This window comes from Meriones unguiculatus, chromosome 11, assembly GCF_030254825.1.
Source record: "Meriones unguiculatus strain TT.TT164.6M chromosome 11, Bangor_MerUng_6.1, whole genome shotgun sequence".
Taxonomy (NCBI): Eukaryota; Metazoa; Chordata; class Mammalia; order Rodentia; family Muridae; genus Meriones; species Meriones unguiculatus.
In genome coordinates, this window is record NC_083359.1 from 18,773,147 (window position 1) to 18,794,486 (window position 21,340).

Here is a 21,340-nt window from a genome sequence, read left to right on the forward strand (position 1 = left end):
TTGTCTTGCAAAGGAAATGTGTGTCGTAAATTCTCTTTAAGAGCAGGAAGCGCTGTTATCCTCATGAAAATAAGAGCAGGAGATGTTGAGTGGTTTTCCAATTTTTTTTTTTTTTTTTGAGCGCCAGTGGTAGCTTGAAGCTGGAGCTGCATGAGGGTCACTATTCCCCTCAACCCGTCTGGGATTGCATACCTAATATGTAATGTGAATTTTCTCTTGGCTGAAAAACTGTATCAGGTTCCAGCCCAGAAAAGATTGCTTGAAAGTTGAAATAAATATCTGGCTGGCTGGGGGTGGGGGTGGTAAGTACTGGGGGGGGGGGGCGGGACAGGGCTGAAGAAAGACCCGTAGCAAGTAGTTTGTTCATGCCCGAGTTTTAGTCTTCACTCTGTGAAATAAGGGGACCAGGCATGAGGGTGGGCCGCGCAGGGAAACTGTTTGGCAGGTGCACTTGTGCCTTAGCATCACAAAATGTTACTTCTGACAAGACGGGGCACCCGGGAAACAACTGTGATTTAAAGGAAGGTTCCTGGGGTTGGAGAGATGGCTCAGCGAGTAACAGTGCTGCTCTTGCTGAGGACTGGAGCCTGGTTCTTAGCACTCAAGTTGAGTGGCTCACAAGCACCCCAAACCCCAGGCCAGGGCATCCAGCACTCTTCTAGCCTCCATGGGTCCCCGCTCCCAAAGGGCATACGCACACTCACAAGATTAAATCTCAAGGAAATGAATTTCAGAGAATGCCGAAGTAACTCCGTGGGTAGGAGGCCTAGCGTGTGTGAAGCCCTGGGTTGGTTTCCCATAAAAATATGGTGTGTATATGTAATCCCCAGGGGGGTGAGGAGACAAGGGGCTAGACAGTTCAGTTGCCCAGCCTGGGCTACCTAAGGCCTCATCTTAAAAAAAAAAAAAAGAAAAGAAAAAAGTAAATAAAAAAGCAAAGTTCAGGACAGATCCCCAAAGCTTCCTTGGGCAGAAAGGATAGAAGTAAAGAGACGCAGGTCCTCGCCAAAGCCATTTATATTGGCTTTGGGACAGCGGTCAGGACCCATTTCTGGGTTCTCCCTCCATCCAGTCCTACATGCATACAAACATTGTGCCTGGTAGGAACTTTCCAGTTAGCTGTATTTCTGGGGAGGGGGAGGGGAGGTTGTTGTTTTGTTTGTTTTGTATTTATTTACCCACTCATTCCACAAGCTTTTCCTCAGGAGTTACTACACGCTGAGGATGGTGCTACAGAATAGACACAGGAAAGACTGGACATACAGGCCACGTGCAGTGCCTGTCTTACGTGGCTTATTGAAGGAGATTGTCATCGGCAGCGTGTGTGTCTGTGTGTGTCTGCGTCTGCATGGGTATGTGATTTAGTTTACATTGAAACTGGGTGGCCTCATACTCACTGGATAGCTGTGGACAAGTCTTGAACTCATGATTCCCCTGCCTCTGCCTCTCGTGCTGGGGATTCAGGCATGCACAGGCTTCCTGCATGCTGAGCAAGCGCTGCATGGACTGGTCTACACCCCCAGCTCCTGTGTAACAGCATTCGGTGCTCTTTCATAAGTAACCAGACTTCCCCAGTCGTCCAGCATCGGAGAAAAGGAAGCAGAGAACCTAGCTTCCGTGGTGAAGAGTTTCAGGCTGATCACACCCGGCCCCTTGACGTTCTCTGTGTCTCCTGGCCTAGTGTCAGCGTACTTTGAAAGCTGCCCAGTGTCATTATTGGAGTGACGCAGGTCACTCCAATTCCACAGATACTCCCTCAGAGCCAGTTTTCAGCCCTTTCTGGGCAGCAGGTACAGAAAACAAGTAGCCTATGGTCTTGGGGAAAGGAAGTGTAGGGCAGGGCCGTGTCCTGAGCTCCCGGGTAACGTCCTCACATGTGGGAAGAGAGGGGTCTTTGCACCCCAGGCACGTGGGTTGGTTGGTAGAGTTTGAAGCCTTTGAGGAACCTTCGTTTGGTTAGAGAAAGCTACAGTTAATATCCCCAGCAGCTCAGCAGAAGTTGGTTGCTAGGCAGCGGACCTTTAAAGACAACCAAAAGAGAGAAAACTAGTAAACATTCATATCCTAAGAAAATTGCTTGTTTTCCAAGCCCCTCAACTTTTCTTGCCACAGCAAGAATTCTGCTCATCAGTGTCAATTTTATTCTATATTTAGTTTTCATAAATTATTCAAAGCAGTTTTAGGAAAATCATTAAGCGTTCTCCAAACCTTAACCTCTGGTAGTTCAGACAGAAAATATGGAGGTTGGGAAACAGGCCATGATGTTGGCGATCAGCTGTCTACCTACTTGGGAAGGTGACTGTGAGTATTCAGCTGTAGCCTGCACCTGAAACCAGGGTGTTGACCCGTGGAAACACCTGGAGCCTGCACCCAGCATCTGCCAGGCCCTGTGTGCAGCCTTGACCAGTATCTTTTGACCTAGCCGGACCTCACTGAGCTCATCCAGCAGGGAGGATATACCAGAAAAGCAGGAGATTGCAACAACAGGGACATTGGGCATTGTAGACAAAGCCCAGGACCCTGGCTGCTTGAGAGCAAAGGTTCCTGCAAGCTTTGAGGAGGCCAGGTGAAGCGGGCCGGCCCCTCTTTGTCAAGGGTGCAAAAATGCTTGGCTGGCTGTGAGGACAGTGGCAGCCACAGGGAGCTGGGGAGCTGCATTAGTCAGCCCCATCTGTTGCTGTCAGAATACCCTGACGAAAGGAACTTGAAGGAGAAAGAATTTAGTTGTGGAGGGGGAAGTCATGGCCCTTCAAGTCTGGAGCTTCAAGTCTGGTCACTTTGCAAGAAAGTAAAGAGGATGGACGTCACCACCGCCTGGCTTGCTTCCAACTTTTTTATTCAGTCAGGAACCCCAGCCAGTGGAATAGTGGCCCCCAGGGTTTAGCTGGGTCCTGCCGCTTCAGCTAACCTAATGTAGATGACCCCGTGAGGTTGACAGTATTAACACAGAGGCCTTCCTGAGGACTTGGACGGGTAAAGGCCTCCAGATTTGCATATGGTTCTACTGGAATCCACCTGATTTGGCTTCATGCTAATTCAGAGTCCCTGAGCTAATTCAGGTCCGCTTGGATCCTAAGAGGGCGGCGAGGTGGAGGCAGTGGTAGCTACGTATGAAGACTGTAAGAGCAGCTCTTTCTGGGTGTGATGGGGGCACACCTGTAATTCCAGATTTTGGGAGGCTGAAGCAGGAGGATTTTGAATCCAGTCTCAGCTGTGCTAAGGAGATTCTGTCTCAACAGCCAAAAGCCTTCTGTGGGGTCTCATGCAGCCCCTCAGTACGTAGCCGAGGATAGCCTTGAACTGATGAGTGTGTGTCTGTGTCTGTGTCTGTGTGTCCGTGTCCCATACAAGTCACTGAAGGTCAGATGATAACCTCTGTGCCCCAGTTCTCCTTCCACTGTGGTCCTGTGGAACTGAGGGCAGGTCATCAGGCCAGTGTGGAAAGTACTTTCACTCACTTGAGTCACTTTTCTTGCCTAACCTTGAACTTCTAGATTTCCTGCGGCCACCTGTTGAGTGCTCAGGTTACAGGTGCTGGGAATGAACCTATGGTAAGGCATTCTAGGTGTTAGGATTTATATAAAAATGATGCCACGCATATACAACAGATCTCATATGAAAGCGTTTATTCAGGGTAAGGGAAGAAGAAGAGAGTTAGGGCCTCAGTGAGCCATGAGGGCAGAGAGACAGAGAGACAGATATGGGGGTAGGGGGGTTCCCAGACAGAGAAACAAAAGCAGAGAGAACAAGAGTGGAGAGAGCAAGAGAGAGAGAAGGTGGGAGTGGCAGACGGGTTATATCAGAAGCACCTGGCCGAGGTAACATTTAGGACACAGGTACTGATATAGGACATTGTCAGAACCCTAAAGGCCCCTAAGGGCAGGGGCCTGCACAACATGACATTCCTCCCTTTTTGTTTAATTAAAAAACGATGCGCTAGGGAGGGGTAGCGAGGCATGAGGACGTTGGGCTGCTTCTCATGCAAGGCAAGTTGAAGTATATAAATGTAGGTTCATTGGAGGCAGCTCTTGGCTGCCATGTGGGGGGGGGAGTAAGAGCACCAAAATATTTAGATTACATGGTGAAGAGAAGGGGAAGCCCCTGCCCTGGAAAGTTCAGGGTAGGGGGTGGAGTTGCCAGCCATGCCCAACAGCAGATAGGACTGAGGAATGCTGGGGGAACCCAGGAACCAGGTCCTGGGCCTGAAGCACACCATTCCAGCCTTTTGTTGATAAGTGGATAATGGGTGAAGAAGTCAACTATTTTGGATACTTCCTGCTGGCTCTGGGGCGGTGATAGGGAGGCTAAAAGGCTGAACTGTTGGCCAAGTGCAGGACGAGCAGGCTGTCCAGGATCTGTGAGAACATCCGTGGCTGGGGAGCAAAAGTGCAGGTTTGGCTTGATGAGGTCTTAGAGGTTAGACTGGAACACGTGGACAGCTGCTTCAGCGCTGTCTTGGATGTGGGAAACACCTGAGTCTGGCAGGATAGTGGCAATTATAAGGGCAGAGACAAAGTTAAGTAGGTTAAGGAGAAGATCCCTTTAGGTGTACTTTTGAAACTTTTGGGAGAGCGAGCAGAGATGGAAGAAGAGACTTGAACGTGGGAACCTCCATTTACCCAATCGCTGGCAGTAATTCTAAAGGTCTGGTTTTGGATCTGCCATCTAAGGAATACTGAGATGAGACCAGGTTTGGTTGCAGAGGCCTGTAAACTCTTACAGGCAGCCCTGTAAGTGAGCACCAAGTGTAAGAATCTGAAGTTCTCCAGAAGACATCCCAGAGGAGAATCTGAACCACTGTTAGCATCTATATAAAAATGATGCCACACACTTACAACAGACACTGAAAGAGTATTCGGGGCAAGGGAAGCAGAAGAGAGTTAGGGCCTGAGTGAGCCATGAGGGCAGAGAGACAGAGAAAGACGGGAGATATGGGGGGAGGGGGCACCTTGACAGAGAAACAGAAGCAGAGAGAGAGAGAGAGAGAGAGAAGGTGGGAGTGGCAGACGGATTGTGTCAGAAGCACCTGGCCCATGTGATGTCATAGGATGCAGATCCTGACATAGGATGTTGTCAGGACCCTAAAGGCCCCTAAGGGCAGCCCAGTTGACAGTAGGTGCATACAATACAGTGAGCTACGTCCCCCCGCTGAAACACAGGTAAGCTCGGCTCTTAGACTGCTGCTACCTACTGAGGTGGCTGCCACCTGCAGTGCTAGCTCTATGTTTCCCTGAGGAGTCCTGGCTAAAACGGCCTCTAGTGCGTCATCACCTTTTCCCTGATGAGGGGGACAAAACTTAAAACTTGGACCAACATGCTAAATTAGGACCCCAAGTTGAGCCCCAGGTCCCTTCCTGTTCTGAGGACCCTGGAGTCTTGAGTCAGGGCAGGGCTGCCTCTGCCAGCGTGACCTGGCACTCTGGTCACTCCCAACTGCAGCACCGGCTCTTAACTGCACCGCTGACGGCAGAGCGATGTAGGACAGGAGAGAGGACAAGAAACACGACACAGTCAAAGCAGGCAGCTTCTATGTGTGTGTGTGTGTGTCGGGTGGAAAGTCGCTCAGCCAGGTACCCTGCAGTCCCAGAGTTGTCGGTAAGTTAAGGGCTCTGAGGAGGTGACTGTTACGATACAGTCCAGAAGGAGGACTGTAGTTTTATCTTTGGGACAAGGTCCTCCTGTGGTCCATGCTGGCCTGGAGCCTTGTAGAGGGGGTCTAGAAACTGTCGTCCTGCCTCCATCCCCCACGTGCTAAAATTAGAAGCACGCCCCACCATACCCAGTTTTACATGGTACTGGAGACCTCGCCCAGGGTTTGTCCATGTTAGGCAGTCAAAACTGAGCTACATCTCTAGCCCTTTTGTTGTTGCGGAGGTAGTCACGGCTGGTCTGGAACTCACTCCATAGACCAGGCAGTCTGGAGGCAGTCCTCCTGCCTCTGCCATCAGAGTCCCGGGACCTCAGCCAGGCTCCAGCAGGGTATTTCTAGCTACGTTGCCTCTTCAGCGGTTGATTTGTGGATGGGGTGTCCCAGTTCAGTGGGTCCCTGTGGCATCAAAGCTGCAGGGTCTGGGAGGTCCCACCAGTGAGAAGTTTGAGGGAGTTCTACATCAGCTCGGATCTGGGTTGTACTAGATCCTGTATTGAGGCTCCTGGGGAAATAACCGAGTCTCAGCACTGCTTTACTGCTTTACTCTCCAGAAGCCCCAGCGGGGAAAGCCTCTCACCAGCGTAAAGTCGACTGCCTCCTGAAAGTACCTGGTGCCTGGCGTTTGCACTCTTGTCTTAGCTCTCTTGCTGCTTGCTAATAAGATATGCAAATTATCGGGGCTGTGAAATCCTAGCCACATTCCATCTTCTGTTTAATTAGCATTTAATCTAATCTGGTTTTAATTTTTTCACACTGGCACCCTAATTAAATGTTAGGGTGTTAGTCTTAACAATTAAATTATATTGGCAAATAGAGTCTTCAAGAAACTTGACCTTTTTTCAAGTCAGAGCCCTCTCTAGCTGGATGCAGATATTAATTAGATTCTGTGAGATTCTGCTTCTAGGCCCATTGGTAAACCCATTCAGCTGTTTTCCTGTGGATGTGGCCCTTGATCCCACAAGGCACACCGGGACTTGGCCCCAGCAGGCACTGGGTTGCGGCAGGCAGACGGGTTTGTCAAGAGGATTGAGAGGCCCATGTGAACTGACCAAGCCCCCAGGACTTAGACTTCAGCAGTGGGCGTTGACTTAGTGAAAGGGCCTCACGGGGCAGGTGGGGCTTGGGCCTGGAGTGTGCTAGAAGTGGTTTCTCCCGTCCCGTTGACATGAGCTTGCCCTTACCTTGTGACACTCAAGGGATGACCACTGGGAAAGCTGGCACTTGAGTGAGTCCCGGGTGTCTAGCGGCACCCCTGTGTTCCACAGCAACCTCTGGGGGTGGGGTGCAGAGGCGGGAGGCTTCATCATTGCCAGCTGGGTAGCAGTTGGGAGGTAGCAGACTGAACTATGGGAAGAACAAGTTTTCTAGTGAGGGAGCAGGTCAGTGGCCAAAGAAACCCAGGAAGTGGGAATTCCGGATAGGCTTAAGGATGAAGGAAGACAAAGGCCTTCCTCTCCTACCACATACCAACCAAGGGTGGGACTAGAGAGTCCTGCTTCTTGGTGAAATGGGTAGTGTTTCTGAGAGAACTTGGTAGTCCTTGCTCATGGAAACTTCCCAAGCCCCAGCCTCTTGCTTTACTCTTTGTCTAAAATTTAAGTCTTCCTTTCTGGCACTAGAGAGCCTTGGTTTATATGTACATTTGTGCGTCTGGCTGCAAATTTGCACACATATTTTAGACGTATGGCACAGAACACTCACAAAGCCAGTAGTATTGGGTTCCTACTCTATTTGTTCTGTTTGTCTGTGTGTGGCTATGGGAGCCAGGAGGCCAGGTTGGGACCGTTGGGCTGGGGAAGAAAAGGAGGCTGCTTTTTTGGTGAGGGACTTACCAGTTCTTGGCTTTCTTTCTCAACCTGTCTCTCTATTCTAGGAGGCAGAGGGCAATTTGCAGGAATCTCCTTTTACCGTGTGGGTCCCAGATTCTGAACTCAGGTCAAGGGCCTTTAGCTCTCACTGGCCCTGCTTTCATGCTTGCCTGCTCCCCTGGCCAATGAAGCCAGCCTCTCTGCCGTATCCGGTGACTCCTTCCCCTCCCACCTCTGCCAGGTTTTCCGGACAGACTTGATCACAGCCATGAAGATCCCGGATTCATACCAGCTCAGCCCGGATGACTACTATATCCTGGCCGACCCATGGCGACAAGAATGGGAGAAAGGTGTGCAGGTACCTGCTGGAGCGGAGGCCATTCCAGAGCCTGTGGTGAGGTGAGCCAGGTGGCCAGGCTAGGACCACTGGGGCAGGGGATGAATCTGAGAGGCTGCTTTTTGGTGAGGGGCCTACCAGTCCTGGGATTCCTCCCCAGCCTGTCTCTATGAGGTGGTTAATTCTCACACCAGACAACAACAACAACAACAAACATTGGTTCAGAAACACTGGTTGGGTTACCTTTGAGGATTTGGGCTTGCACTCAGCTCTGAAGCCATATTGCATTGGTCCAAATTGCTTCTTACTGTCAGTAGGACCTTGAGCCAGAAATGTAATCTTCCTTGTTTCTGAAATAAGGGTGATACCTGTTTTCCTTGTGGCTGGAGAAGACTCAGGATGTGAGCTGCCTATAAGCAGACGTAACAGAAATGGCTAGGGTTCGAAGGTTGCAATTACATCAGACAGAGCAGATGAGGGAAATCTCCAGACTTTTCCCCATCCCTTACAATGAGAATAAGCCATGTTGTTCTGAAGTACTTTTAAACCATCCTTTAAAGCAGCTCTTAGAGGATGGAGCCTGGTACCCATCAGCCAGTAGAGGCTTCGGAAGAAGTTGGTGGTGTCAGCCCTTGAGGAATCTGTCCTTCTAGGGCCGGATCAGAGTCCTCAAGGGCTTCATAGCCTGCTGGTCTTGTGGGCAGGGACTCTTGTCAGAATTTAACCACATATGGTCTTGCCTCAGAAGTGTTTTCCTTTTGCAACCTCAGGGGACTGGTGGCCTGGCCTCCCTGTCCCACCAGCTCACCTGAATTGATCCACTCATGTTAATATTTCTTCCTGGTGTTGGCCGCCTCTTGGCTTTTGCTTGAGGACAAGTAGACAGAGCTTGGGGCAAAGGTCACAGCTATCCCCTCCTTTGACATTGGCGCCATTGCTTCCTGGCAGCTACACATATGAAGAGCCTGATTCATGGCACCCCTGAGCTAGAACCACAGGGAGACTCAGCCAAACTCTGTGAGAGACTGGATGTGGGAAGGCCTTTTCTCCGGGGACTTAAGTGTCTGGGCCCTCTGAGAATCAGGAAGCTGGAATGCCTGAGGACCACACTGGGAACATAATGAGGGGTAGATGGATTGGTGGGTGGGTGGGTAGGTGGATGGGTGGATGGATGGATGGATGGATCCCCTTCTAGGGCCTGTAACATGGCCCAAGATCCTAGTGGGTTTCATGCCCTGACCTTGTCAGTCAGGAGAACCATGGCCTGACTTCTCTGAGTTACTCTGCTCCACTGTGGAACGGGGATGATTTTAATACCAGTGCCTACCTGATGGTGTGGAGGTCAGGATTAAATGAGAACTGTGTGTGGCATGACAGTTTATTGCACTTGCCTCCACCCTGGTGGCTTGTGTGCTGGTGGCTTATCTGATGACGTGGAGAGGGGCCGTGCTGTCCTGGCCTCCTGAGGTCCCAGCATCCTTTATCTGATTCAGTTGCTTTGTTGTAGCCCAGGTGTTTTTGTTTGTGTTTGTTCGTTTTTTGAGACATGGTCTCGTGTCCCGAGCTGGTCTTCCTATGTATCCAAGGATGACCATTACACACACCCAGTATCTGCGGTGTTGGCATGGACCCCAGCACTGTTCGTGCTGCATTGGGTAAACTCTTTACCAACCGAGTGCATCCATAGAGGCTCCGTATACTCAGGAGATGTACGGAGGTGGGCAGGTGGGTCCGGTCTCCCAGAGATCAGTGCTATCACCTCCCCGGGTCCCTCCCTGCTGCACAGCCTCCTGGAAGCAGCTACCACGGAGGATGCTGAGCACCTCCCAAGTCAAGCCTGTCACTGTCATTCGGTGAGCACATTTGCAGAGTGCATAGTACTGTCCCCAGTTTATAGATGAGGAAGTCAGGAAATTCTGGGGAATTTCCTACGGGGCCTACGAGGCCGCTAGGCCAGGAAATGACAGACCACAGGAACAAACCCTGGGCTGTCCCTGTGAGGCCTAGAGTGAGAGCTCTAGGTGTACTCTCCATGTTCTTTCCCCAGACACTGTCCCAGCCTGACTCCTCTGCCCTGGTTGTGTTCGCCTTGTGGTCTAAAATGTGCCATCAGCGTTTGCGCTGTCCCTTTAAACACGGTCCAGGGCAAAACCAACCTGGTGTCTGTCCACCTCTCTGGGATGGTCTCTGCCCTCTCGTGTAGGTCTTGAAGAAGCATTCCTTCCACCCCTCTGAGGCCCGTTGCCACCGGCTGTGTCCGAGGGCAGGATGTTGGCTTAGGGTCAGGTTAGTCCATGCCTGGTGGGAGTTTCTCTTTCTGGTGTGTGTTCCCTGGCCCTCCGAGGGCTGGCCAGTGAAGCGAGCAGGTGTGACTGGTACTCGGCAGTAGGTAGCTGTTCAGACGGGGATGCTCAGTACACTTAGGGCACACACAGGGCTGCAGTGTGACAAAATTATAGGCTGTGCTTTCAAGAGATGCTCATTTTGGAGTGACAGTTTCTTGGGAAAGGCAGCGTTTGTTTGGACTGAGGACATCGGTGTTGACCTCTCTTTGGGATCGCCTGCTTGGCGTGGGAGGAGTCATTGTCACCTCAGACTCTCAAGAGGGTTTCTCATGTCCAGTGGTGGTACTGACCCTTAACTTTTGACCCCTTTACTGTCTCCTTGTCTGTAAGACTTCCAAGCCTACGGTCTTTCCTCCCTGCTTGCACTCTGCCTCACCGTGCCCAGCATTCTTCCTGTCCCCTTGTTGACACCAGGGCACTTCCTGAAGCCGGGGGCCCTCCCTAAAACTCAGCCCTGTCCCTGTGCCATCTTGAACCCTCCCCTCTCCTGCCCAGCCTGAGCTGAGTCACAGCCCTTGGCCAGCCCTGCCTCTGACCCCAGGAGGCCTCCCGGGCAAGTGTGGGGCCTCTCAGGCCTGGCGGGGCTGGCCAGATGGAGGCCAGGCTCCAGATGATAACCATGGCAACCAGTGGGTATGGGAAGGGCTGGCATTTTGAACTGGCCTCAGAATCTGACGAGGAGCACACAGATGCGTGAAGAAGGCGACACCCGCCTGAGACAAAATGCCCCTTATTTTTCATTTCAGGAGCAGAAAGGTGACTGATGCATGCACACGCACACACACATACACACACGTACAGTCAGCCCACCCCACTCCCTGACTGACACTTTGCTAGCAGATTTCTTTGTGTTAATCCTTGCCATCCTCTCACAAGCGCCTACAGTAGGTTGTGATAATGGTATCCTGTTTGAGGGGGGAGGACCTGAAGGAATGGCCATTCAGGGTGCCTGCAGCAGGTCCCTGGCCCTGAAGGAAGACTGATCTGGGATGGGAACTTTGGAAGGCAAGCTGAAGCAGTAAGAAGCATGATGCCTGTATGGTTCGTGGGGAGGGTCAAGGTATGTGGCCACAGCCCTTGTTTGGTTTATCAAGATAGAGTTTCTGTGTGTATCACAGCTTTGACTATCCTGGACTCATTTTGTAGACCAGGCTGGCCTCAAACTGACAAGAGATCTGCCAGCTTCTGCCTCCCACGTGCTAGAATTAAAGGCGTTTGCCTCCTCACCCAGCTATTTGGCCACAGGCCTTTAATCCAGAAAGCTCTCTCTCCTGGGTTGTACAGTAAAAACCCTGTGGAGCTTAAACTTCTGGGAAGGGGAGTCACACTTCAACTTAAGACCATGACATCCACAGGCCCTTGGTGAGGAGGAGGCAGGGATTATGAAGCTGTGTAGTTAGTCATTGGTCCTAGCCTGGAGGGGTATGCCAAAGGGTCTAGAGTCCAGCTGGCTCTATCTCACCTGTCCCCGAGTAGTTGACACGGTGTATTGCCCAGGATGGGCCCTTGGGATACCTCCTGCTGACCCAGGCAGGGCTGATCTGGGTTGGGAATAGCCCTGACTGGACAGGGCAGATGCTACTGTGGTGGGCCAGGGCTATCTGACATCCCCTCATGGACTCTACCTCTCCCTGACAGCCCTTAGGCTCCACTAGTCCTGTCTATCTGTAGTTAATGGAGTCTGTAAGGCAGACTGGCAGCAAGGGAAGAAGTGGAGAGGGGGATGGAAATGAGGGATGGGCCCAGTGAGGCATGAGCATCTCATACCTAACCCCGGGCTACCAGTCCCTCAGCCGGCCTGACCGAAGCGGACAAGCCAAGGCTCCTCCCTTTACCACACCCATTCTTGGTTTCCCAGGCTCCTCCCACCACTGAAAGGCCCCCCTGTGCAGGTGTCCCCGGACAGCCCCACACTTGGCGAGAGTGCCCAGCCTTACTGGCCAGGAGGCAGCCGCTACGACCTGGATGAGATCGATGCCTACTGGCTGGAACTCCTCAACGCAGAACTCAAGGAGATGGGTAGGTGTGCTCCCGGGCGTGCGAGTGCAGATGGCAGGGGGGGGTGTCTTCCTCCTTCCTCCCTGCCCCCATGGTGTCTGCAGCGGGGCCACATCCCAGCGGCTGCCACGGGGGCCACATCCCAGCAGCTTTGCTGACAGGTGTGGGTTTCACTGCCTCTGTCAGGAGGAGGTGAAAGTAGCACGTGATGCACGGGGCTCGACGTTGCAGGAAGTGAGCTCGCAAGGAGAACCGGGCGTTAGTGGGCCTGGGCCTCCCGGGTGAAGCCTGACAGGTCCCAGGAAAGACCAGCTTGGCCACTGGCCACTTGGTCTGAGATCATATACCCGCAGTGCACACAGTAGCTTCCTCATGGAGCCAGGTGCATGGCAGAGAGACACACCCTACATTGTATGTGCACGTGTGTGAGTGGCCATGGGCAGGCGGTTGAGATGGTCAGGACCTTTGGGATTAGACGGTCAGGTTGTCCCTGGAGCCGAGGCCCGGGTCGCCACTGTAGGTGGATGGGTGGAGCCTTCCCCTCAGCACCGCCAATAGGTTTGCCCTGATGGCCTCGAAGCCCGCTGAACTCCTAACGGTGTCCCGTGCCGTCCTGCCCACAGAGAAGCCCGAGCTGGATGAGCTGACGTTGGAGCGTGTTCTGGAGGAGCTGGAGACCTTGTGCCACCAGAACATGGCCCAGGCCATCGAGACGCAGGAGGGGCTGGGCATTGAATATGACGAGGACGTCGTCTGTGACGTGTGCCGCTCCCCTGAAGGCGAGGATGGCAACGAGATGGTCTTCTGTGACAAGTGCAATGTCTGTGTGCACCAGGTGGGTGGACCCTGTCGCCGTCCCTCATACGCCTGACCCCGAAAGAAAGTGAACTGTTTATGATGTTACTTTCGGGTAAAGGCACTTGCTTGAAATAATGGTGACATGAGTTCAGTATACCCATATGAAGACGGAAGGAGAGAACGGAGTCACAGAGCTGCCCTCAAGCCTCCACGTGTAGCCCGTGGCCCGCGGTATTGTGTCCCCAATGAATTAACTTAAGAAATACATACAGTACATCTATGTTAGAGTTCTTCTTACTGTTGTTACTGTAACAGAGCTAGCCAGGGTCCCTTCCTTTTCTTTTCTAAGATTTTATTTTATTTTTTTAAGAGTGTTGGGGTTGTATGTGCAAGTATGGGTGAGTGCCTCTGGAGACCGGAGGTAGCCAAGCTGTCTGGAGCGGAAGCCAAAGGTGGCTATGAGCCTCCTGACATGGGTACTGAGAGCTAAACGCCAGTCCTCTGAAAGAACAGCAAGTCGCTCTTAACTACTGAGCTATCTCTCCATCCCACTGTCACCCTTCATTTTGTAAAAGTTATATCATCATTTTATGTGTTATGGGTGTGTTTTACCTTGTACATCTGTGTCTGATTTCCAGGAAGGCCAGAGGGAGGACATTTTTTACCACCTGGAATGACAGCTGAATATGGTTGTGAGCCGCTACTGGCCTGCTAGAAACTGAACTTGGTTTCTATGCTCTTAGCTGCTGGGTCATTTCTCTAGCTTGTAGCGCCCTTCCTTGATCTTGGGTCCTGAGACTCTGGGTCCTTTGCTATCTCCAGGCCTTGTTTCCAGAAGACCTGACTTGGACTCAGGAGACCCACTCTAGCCCATCTTTGAGGCGCATGTACCCACTGTAGCTGAATTAGATAGATCCTAGGAAGCTGAGAAGCAGGGACTTGAGCTACCCAGAAGCCTTTGGGCCTGTGTGTCTCTCCTACACCCGTGGCATGATGGGAGAAGTGGGGGGTGGTCACTGTCACCACAGGGTACTGTATAAGAAAGAGGAAAGCTTGGACCTTAGTCTTGGGGAGACTTAGAATCAACTTTGTATACAATTTAGGAAGCAAATGAGGCTTTTCTTAAAAGGCCCATGCTGGTTAGGAACCTCTGGCTAACACGGGGCTTCTGACGGAGAGCAGCCCTGACCTCTTTCCCAGAGGATGGGCATGCACACCCTCTGGAAGTCTCTGTGTCACCCAGTGTGGCCCGGGGACAGAGCTGACACCATTGGCAAGTCACTGACCAGAAGCTTCCAATCTGCCAGTGCTCTGACCCATGACCTCCACTCTGTTCCAGGCATGCTACGGGATCCTCAAGGTGCCCACGGGCAGCTGGCTGTGCCGGACGTGTGCCCTGGGAGTCCAGCCTAAGTGCCTGCTCTGCCCCAAGCGAGGAGGAGCCTTGAAGCCCACCAGAAGCGGGACCAAGTGGGTACACGTCAGCTGTGCCCTGTGGATTCCTGAGGTGTGTAGGTGTGGGAGGCAGAAGATTTCAGGGAATAGAACGTGGGGACAGGGGCATGTGGAAAGCTCAGGTTGGGCCTGGCAGAATTTAGGTGACAGACTGCAGGGAGAAGGAGATGCTGTTGCTTTCCCATGAAGATGCAGAGAGACGGGTCTAGGAATAACTGAGAGCATTGTCTGTGGACCTGGTCACAGGTTGGGGGCAGTTTCTGTCAGGAAATGGGGTAAAGAGCCACTGGGACATTCAAGAGGGATGATTTGAGGTTCGGCCTCAGTCAAGTGGCAATATGGCAGGGTCAGCCAGGTGACTCAGATTATGGGATCTGTCAAAAGAAGGCTTTGGTTAAAATCAGAATGAAACCAGCCTTGGTAGCATATGCCTATAAATCTATCACTTGGGAGATGGAGATAGAAAATGAGTTCAAGGTCGCCATCAGCTTGAGTTTGATACTAGGTTGGCCTACATGATTCTCTGTCTCAAAACCCTAGTCCTGTGGCTGGGACCACATGGAAAGGCCGTGGACAGCAGGCTGGGTCCACAGCAGCCATCTTCGCCAGAGTTTTAGTCAGTTCTTCCGTTTTAAGATGTTTGTCCGTTGCTGTCCAAGCCTAGAAGCAAGCTAGGGGCTCCTGTCAGCTTGCAACCCTTCCCTTCTTGTTCGTCAGCCCAAAGGTTCCCACTGGGGTCTTCCCTGCCATACTTGAGTTAATGGTTACTTGTGTCACATCTGCATCTTGAAGGCCAGGACTGCCTCTCAGCATCCTCTCTCCTGGTTACAAGAGACAGACTCACCTATTGAGGACCCCATCCTTGGGGACTGGCAGGATGGCTCAGCAGCTTAGATGCTTGCTGCCAAGCTTGACAACCTGAGTTCACTTCCCAGGACCTACCTAGTAGGAAGAGAGGACTGACTCCTGCAAGTCGTCCTCTGACCTCCACACCTCTGCTGTGGCATACACGAACACACGCATGCACACCCCTGTCTCAAAGCCCACGGTCCCAGGCTCATGCTTCTCCTTGCCAGCTACCTTCTTCCACCCTCCAGGGGCTAGTTCCAAACGAGCAGGTGCTTGATTGGGCAGAAAGGTGGGGGACTCAGACCTTAGGCTCTGCACGTGTGGAGTCAGGGAGAATTGAGGTTTACAAGTTGGGCCATGGCTCTGCCTGCTCACTACCTGGCCACAGCTGACAGCCTCCCAGCTATGGCCTGACGCAGCTCCCTGTGTTCTGCACAGGTCAGTATCGGCTGTCCAGAGAAGATGGAGCCCATTACCAAGATCTCGCACATCCCAGCCAGCCGCTGGGCCCTGTCCTGCAGCCTCTGCAAGGAGTGCACAGGCACCTGCATCCAGGTATGTGGCTTGCTTCCTCCTGCTGCCCAGAGCCGTCTCCTGACCAGGTCTGAGGTAACCTTACACACCGCTAGTTACCACCCACCCCCTGTGGCTGCACCGCTGATGGTCCCGAGAGGCTTAGGCCCGGGTCCACGTTACTGTTTCACCCATGAGGAAGGTACGTTTGTTTTCGTTCGTTCCTCCTCGGGCTTCCAAGGAATCGGGCCAGACTCCACCCATGGAGTGCTGAGAAATTGGCTTTCCCCATGAGAGCAGGCTTCCCTGGGCTTGATGATACACTGGCCTTTTAGACTGCAGTCCTGACATGTGAGTGGAATGGAAATCTAAATCCCTCTCCGGCTTAGCAAATGCGCCTCGCTGAGCCAGTGCCCGGGCCTACTGGTCGACCTGTGAGGGTGGCTCCCGTTTTGGTGGTCGTCAGGATCACCCGAGGCTTTCAAAACACATGAACATGAGCCCCACAGTGCTGAGCCCCATCTGGAGGGAGCTGTAGATTTGCTTGGCTCACGGAGCAGGGGTTGCCGGTCTCTGGTCTCTGCTGTGGGGTTGGAAGGCCCCCTTTGTCCCTCTCGTCTCATTGCAAATAGGCCTCCACTCATTTATCAGACCTCCAGAAGGCCTCTGGACACAGTGGCAGCAATACCTGATGTTGGGTACATCATTGATGAGCTAGTGTCAGCAGTCCTGCCCCCACCCCAGGTTAGGAGAGATGGTCCAGCCTTTAGCTGTTTGGATAAGTAAAGGTAGGAATCCAGCTGCTCCCAGAGAGCAGAGCTGGGCCAGACTCCTGAGCTTTGATGACAGCGCAGTAGCGGAGGCTGTGAGCCTCCTCGGGCTGCTTTTTTTTTTTTTTTTTTTTTTTTTTTTACCCCTGCCTTCTAATCCCAAAGTCATTTTGCCCACAGAACAGTGCATCTTGTCCCCATGTGAGCGGCATCGTTACCTTCTGACTGTTGGCTCCCTCAGCATGTCTGGGATTTGTTCTGTTCCCTTTCCAGGTGCTGCACAGCTCCTGTTTCTCCTACCAAAGCTCCTTTTAATGCTGTGGGAGGTCGGAGCCCATGCCATTTTATGTAGGCTCTCCCCGGCATCCTGGTGCTCCACGGTGCCCTGGATGAACCCCTGCATTGCCCCACCAGGCTCCTTTAAAGCCTGACACTTGCCTTTTCCCTCTCCCCAGTGTTCCATGCCTTCCTGCATCACAGCATTCCACGTCACCTGCGCCTTCGACCGAGGCCTAGAAATGCGGACTATATTAGCCGACAATGACGAGGTCAAGTTCAAGTCACTCTGCCAGGAGCACAGTGACGGGGGCCCTCGGAATGAGCCTGCTTCTGAGCCCGTGGAGTCCAGCCAGGCCGTTGAGGACCTGGAAAAGGTGACCCTACGCAAGCAGCGGCTGCAGCAGCTAGAGGAAAACTTCTACGAGCTGGTGGAGCCAGCTGAGGTAGCCGAACGGCTGGACCTGGCCGAGGCGCTGGTGGACTTCATCTACCAGTACTGGAAGCTGAAGAGGAGAGCCAATGCCAATCAACCGCTGCTCACGCCCAAGACCGACGAGGTGGACAACCTAGCCCAGCAGGAGCAGGATGTGCTCTATCGCCGCCTGAAGCTCTTCACCCACCTGCGGCAGGACCTGGAGAGGGTGAGTAACCCTGGCGGGTCAGAGGTGGGGTCGCAGCCAGGACTTGGGGGTACGAAGGCTGCCAGGATTAGAAGGCGCACTAGGATGAGAAATGCTTGGTCTTTGAGACTGTCTTGTGTCAGCCATCTCCCAGGCGTTGGTGAAGGTGGCCTGTGGGGACAGGAGGCAAGGATGCTAGTACCCAGTTGCCTGCCATCTCACTTCTGTGGATGGTGACCGAGCCTGAAGGAGCCAGTGTTACTCAAGATGCCTCTGTCCTGAGGTATTAAGAGTAGGGATTGCCTGCCGTTTGCACGTGCCTTTAATCCCAGCGCTTGAGAGGCAGAGGCAGGTGGATCACTGAGTTCGAGGCCAGCCTGGTCTACAGGGCGAGTTCCAGGACAGCCAGGGCTACACAGAGAAACCCTGTCTTGAGGGGAAAAAAAAAATAGAGAGGAGAGTAGGGACCGTCCAGTTACCAGGCATGCTGGTGCTGGCCAGAACTGGGCAGGCAGCATGGATGGTGGATGGGATTCCCTCAAGCTGCCAGGCAGAGAACAGGATGACAAGATCAGGCAGTCCCCAACAGAGGCATTCCAGGCCTGGCCTGGGTGACAGAGTCGAACACACTCCCATCTTTGTTCCAGGAGACAGGGCAGAGGCATGGCTTGGTCCCGGGTGGTATATGTGGGGCTGAGAGAGACACACACATTTGGATCTGCTCATCAGTGCTGTGAACCCAGGAATTGCTCTGGACATTAAGTTCTAGAGTTCCGAGAACTGTAGAATCATGTCTCGGTATCCTTCATGGACCCAAGCACGTGATTGGAAAGCCTCAGTGGGATTAGGTGGTCGGCTGCTTTCCCTATCTGTGCCTCAGGTGATCCAGTCTGTGAAGTGGGCGGAGCATCCCAGCAGGCGATGTGCTGTGGAAGGAATTGCACTAGGCTTCCTCACTCTCTATATAGCTGCCCTGGGGCCTGGGCAAGGGAGAGATGACCCTGGTGGCCGGAGTGGGAACTGCTAAGGTCAGAAGGGAGGGTGCTTCAGCCAGGGCAGGGGGGAAAGCTGGCTGGACCATAGCCGTCGCTTCCTGGGCAGTTCAGCCTCCCCCAGTCTCCACCCCCCAGGTGTCCAGTGTGAGTTGCTGTCCCTCTTGGTGCTTGCCAGAGGCCCCCTCAGATGTTACCTCATGGTCTGTGCAGGTCAGGCCCCGGTGTGTGGCTCCCACCTGACCTAACCTCCTGGGGAATAAGTGAGGAAAACCTTCCCTTCCTCAAGAGGCAGGTGCAGTCCAGTTGGGCTCAGGAGGCTGAGATGCTAGGAAACCTTAGAGAAACTTGTCTCCTTGGGCTGGAACTTGACTTGGGATTTGAACTTACTTGGGGATGGGGCTCAGAAAAAGCAGTATTGCTTTTTTCCAGTTTTGTAGATTTTCCTGAGCAAATGTGTTCTTTTATCATTTCTCTGTCCTCCCAACCCCAGAGTCAGCTACTTACGGGGCCACTATCCAAGGCTGGCAAGGGCTGGCGAGCAAGCTGCCTGGGTAGGCTCCAAAGGGCACAGGGTAGAGAGGGCTGCCACAGACCCCTCCAAAGGCAGGTGATACCTACCTGAGCATCTAGAAAGAGGGGTGAGTGCCCAATGGAACTCTGTGAAAACTCTTGGAGGCTCCAGACAGGAGACCCTCTCCGAACTGCACTTCTCAGCAATCCTCAGGGCTGAGCACTGAAGAAGGAAACTAGCAAAGATAGCAGGGAGACCCAGGCTCAGGTGGCCCAGCATCAGGTCCTCTTAGGACCACGTGTTGATGACTTGAGCCAATGAAAAGCACCAGGCTCCGTAGTGGCAGTGGCCTGGCCAGTAGGCCCAGTCTCTGACCATGGCCCAGGGCCAATAACAGCTGAGAGTACTCCGCCTTTGACTGGGCACCAGGCCAGCTTGGGCCTGCTTCCGTAGTGAAGGTGCAGGATAAGGCCGGAGTGAGAGGCCTTGGGTGGTCCGGCTCTGCGGATTCCAGACCTCCTTCTCCCCAGCTCTGTGACTTTCTCTTTCCTTTTCCATGAAATGGCAATAGGGATCCAAGTGACCCTGGGGTCACAGAAGGAGAGTGTTTCGTTTTGTTTGAGGGTGGGTCTCACCCTGTAGCCCAGGCTGGCTTCACCCTCCCAAGCACAGGAATTAACAAGGATGTGAGCCCCTTCCCTAGCCCACTGCTGGCTCCGTAAGCGGGTCAGCTCTCAGGAGAGAGGTGAAGCCTCGTATCCCAAGGGTGGCCTTGGCGCTCCAGCATGGGCATCTTTCCTAATGGTTCAGGAGCAGGGCTGCCACTGGCGTGAAATCGATTTTACGGGCAACCCAGAAGATACGCCTTCCTACAAATTCCAGCCACAGGCCTGGACCTTGGCAGGCAGTGTGGACGGGCACGGCCACCTCAGCGTCCAGAGTTATTCACGGCTGACAGAAAAATTGCAGGAGTGGACATCAGTCCTGCAGATGCCGGCTCATGTCCCCTAGCAACCACACTGGCTGTCAGGCCCTGCGGGGACACGGTTGTGGTTCTTGCTACAAGTGTTATTCTGAAGACTGAATGGACCTTGTGCGCGAGCCAAGAGGGTGGCTGGAGCTCTCAGTCACACATCTGCACTCAGATGAGCAGCCTCGCCCCTGCTGCTCCCCCAGGGCTGGAGAGTAACAGTGAGAAGCGGATCCTGGCCTGTTCTGATGTTGCCACTGGCTTCCTTGTTAGTCCCTAGATTGGGGTCCCTTGCCAAAATCCTTCACAGCACTTTTCTGGTGAACACAGCCACTCCATTTCCTACCTCCGTTTGCCGGCCTTTTGTCTTTATTCAGGCTTGTTTAAGGACACCAGTCATGTTGCAGAAGGGGCCCACCCCATCCCAGATGACTTCATCTGAGCTAATTTTATCTTCAGAGACTTTATGTCCCATTCTGAGGTCCCCGGCAGGAAATCTTGGGGAATTCAAACCATATAGAGGCCCTAGAAGGTGTAGGTCCGGCCAGGAAGTGGTCTCATTTGCATTTCAAGAGCATTGTGGAGGGACAGTTTTACTATCCCTGTGAAAAGATGGGGGAGGGGGGAGGGGGAGGGAGAAGGGCGGAACCAGGCTGTGAAGTGAGCTGGTGTCCCTTACAGGGAAGGACTGACTTGTACTGATGGGTCCGTTTGTGGGTGTGGGCCAAGAGGGCAGGTCATGGGGATGACTCTAGTTTTCAGCCATAATCCCTCCACAATTCCCCTTGGGTCACAGGGCACCCCAAAGAGCCTCCTCACCCCCTACCCCACCCCATATTCCCCACCCCAGAGGTTTTACTTCTCCTTGCTGTTCTTACATTTCTCCACAAGGTCTAGCTAGGCCTCCTGCTGCGCTTAGCTGTCCCTTTGTCCAGGAAGCCTTGCAATCTGGTCTCCCCCTGGTCCTGGGAGTGCTTCATTGCAGTCTCTATCTGCTTTCTACAGTGTTTTTCCAGAATGTAGGAAGACTCAGAGCCAGGCTGAAGTGAAGGGTTGTGGAGACGAGGTTGGTTGGAAGATGGACTGTGGTAGGAGGTTTACAAGCTGGTACCAGTGGTTAAAATGCCCGGGTATCCCTTGAGGAAGGGGCTGGACATGGGAATTAGTGAAGCTGTGGTGGGTGATGGCTGGACCATGGCAGCCTAGTGTTCATGTTCATAGTGCAGGTGGGGAGTACAGGCGTGGGATGTCACAGCAGAGTCCATATTGAATCCACCCTGTTGATGCTAACGGCTGGACTGGGTCTTCTAGAATCTTCTTCACAACCAGTCTCCGAAAGGAGGAAGGCCACACTGGCTGAGATCTGGTCATACCACCTTGAGCCAGGAGGAAGCATGGAGTCATGCTGAGAAGGAGGGGTTCTGAATTAAAGGCCACCCCAG

At 53.0% G+C, this 21,340-nt stretch overlaps 1 protein-coding gene across 3 annotated transcripts in view; it reads left to right on the plus strand.

The window, feature by feature from the left end:
- Nucleotides 1–21,340, plus strand: part of Jade2 (jade family PHD finger 2) — a 48,667-nt gene that overhangs the window by 17,964 nt on the left and 9,363 nt on the right. For all 3 annotated transcript variants that reach the window (XM_060363742.1, XM_060363741.1, XM_060363743.1), the window contains exons 4-9: nucleotides 7,700–7,857; nucleotides 11,999–12,159; nucleotides 12,762–12,973; nucleotides 14,276–14,443; nucleotides 15,679–15,795; nucleotides 16,979–17,443. In XM_060363742.1, coding sequence (XP_060219725.1) covers nucleotides 7,700–7,857; nucleotides 11,999–12,159; nucleotides 12,762–12,973; nucleotides 14,276–14,443; nucleotides 15,679–15,795; nucleotides 16,979–17,443 — 1,281 coding nt within the window. The remainder of the gene's footprint in view (nucleotides 1–7,699; nucleotides 7,858–11,998; nucleotides 12,160–12,761; nucleotides 12,974–14,275; nucleotides 14,444–15,678; nucleotides 15,796–16,978; nucleotides 17,444–21,340) is intronic.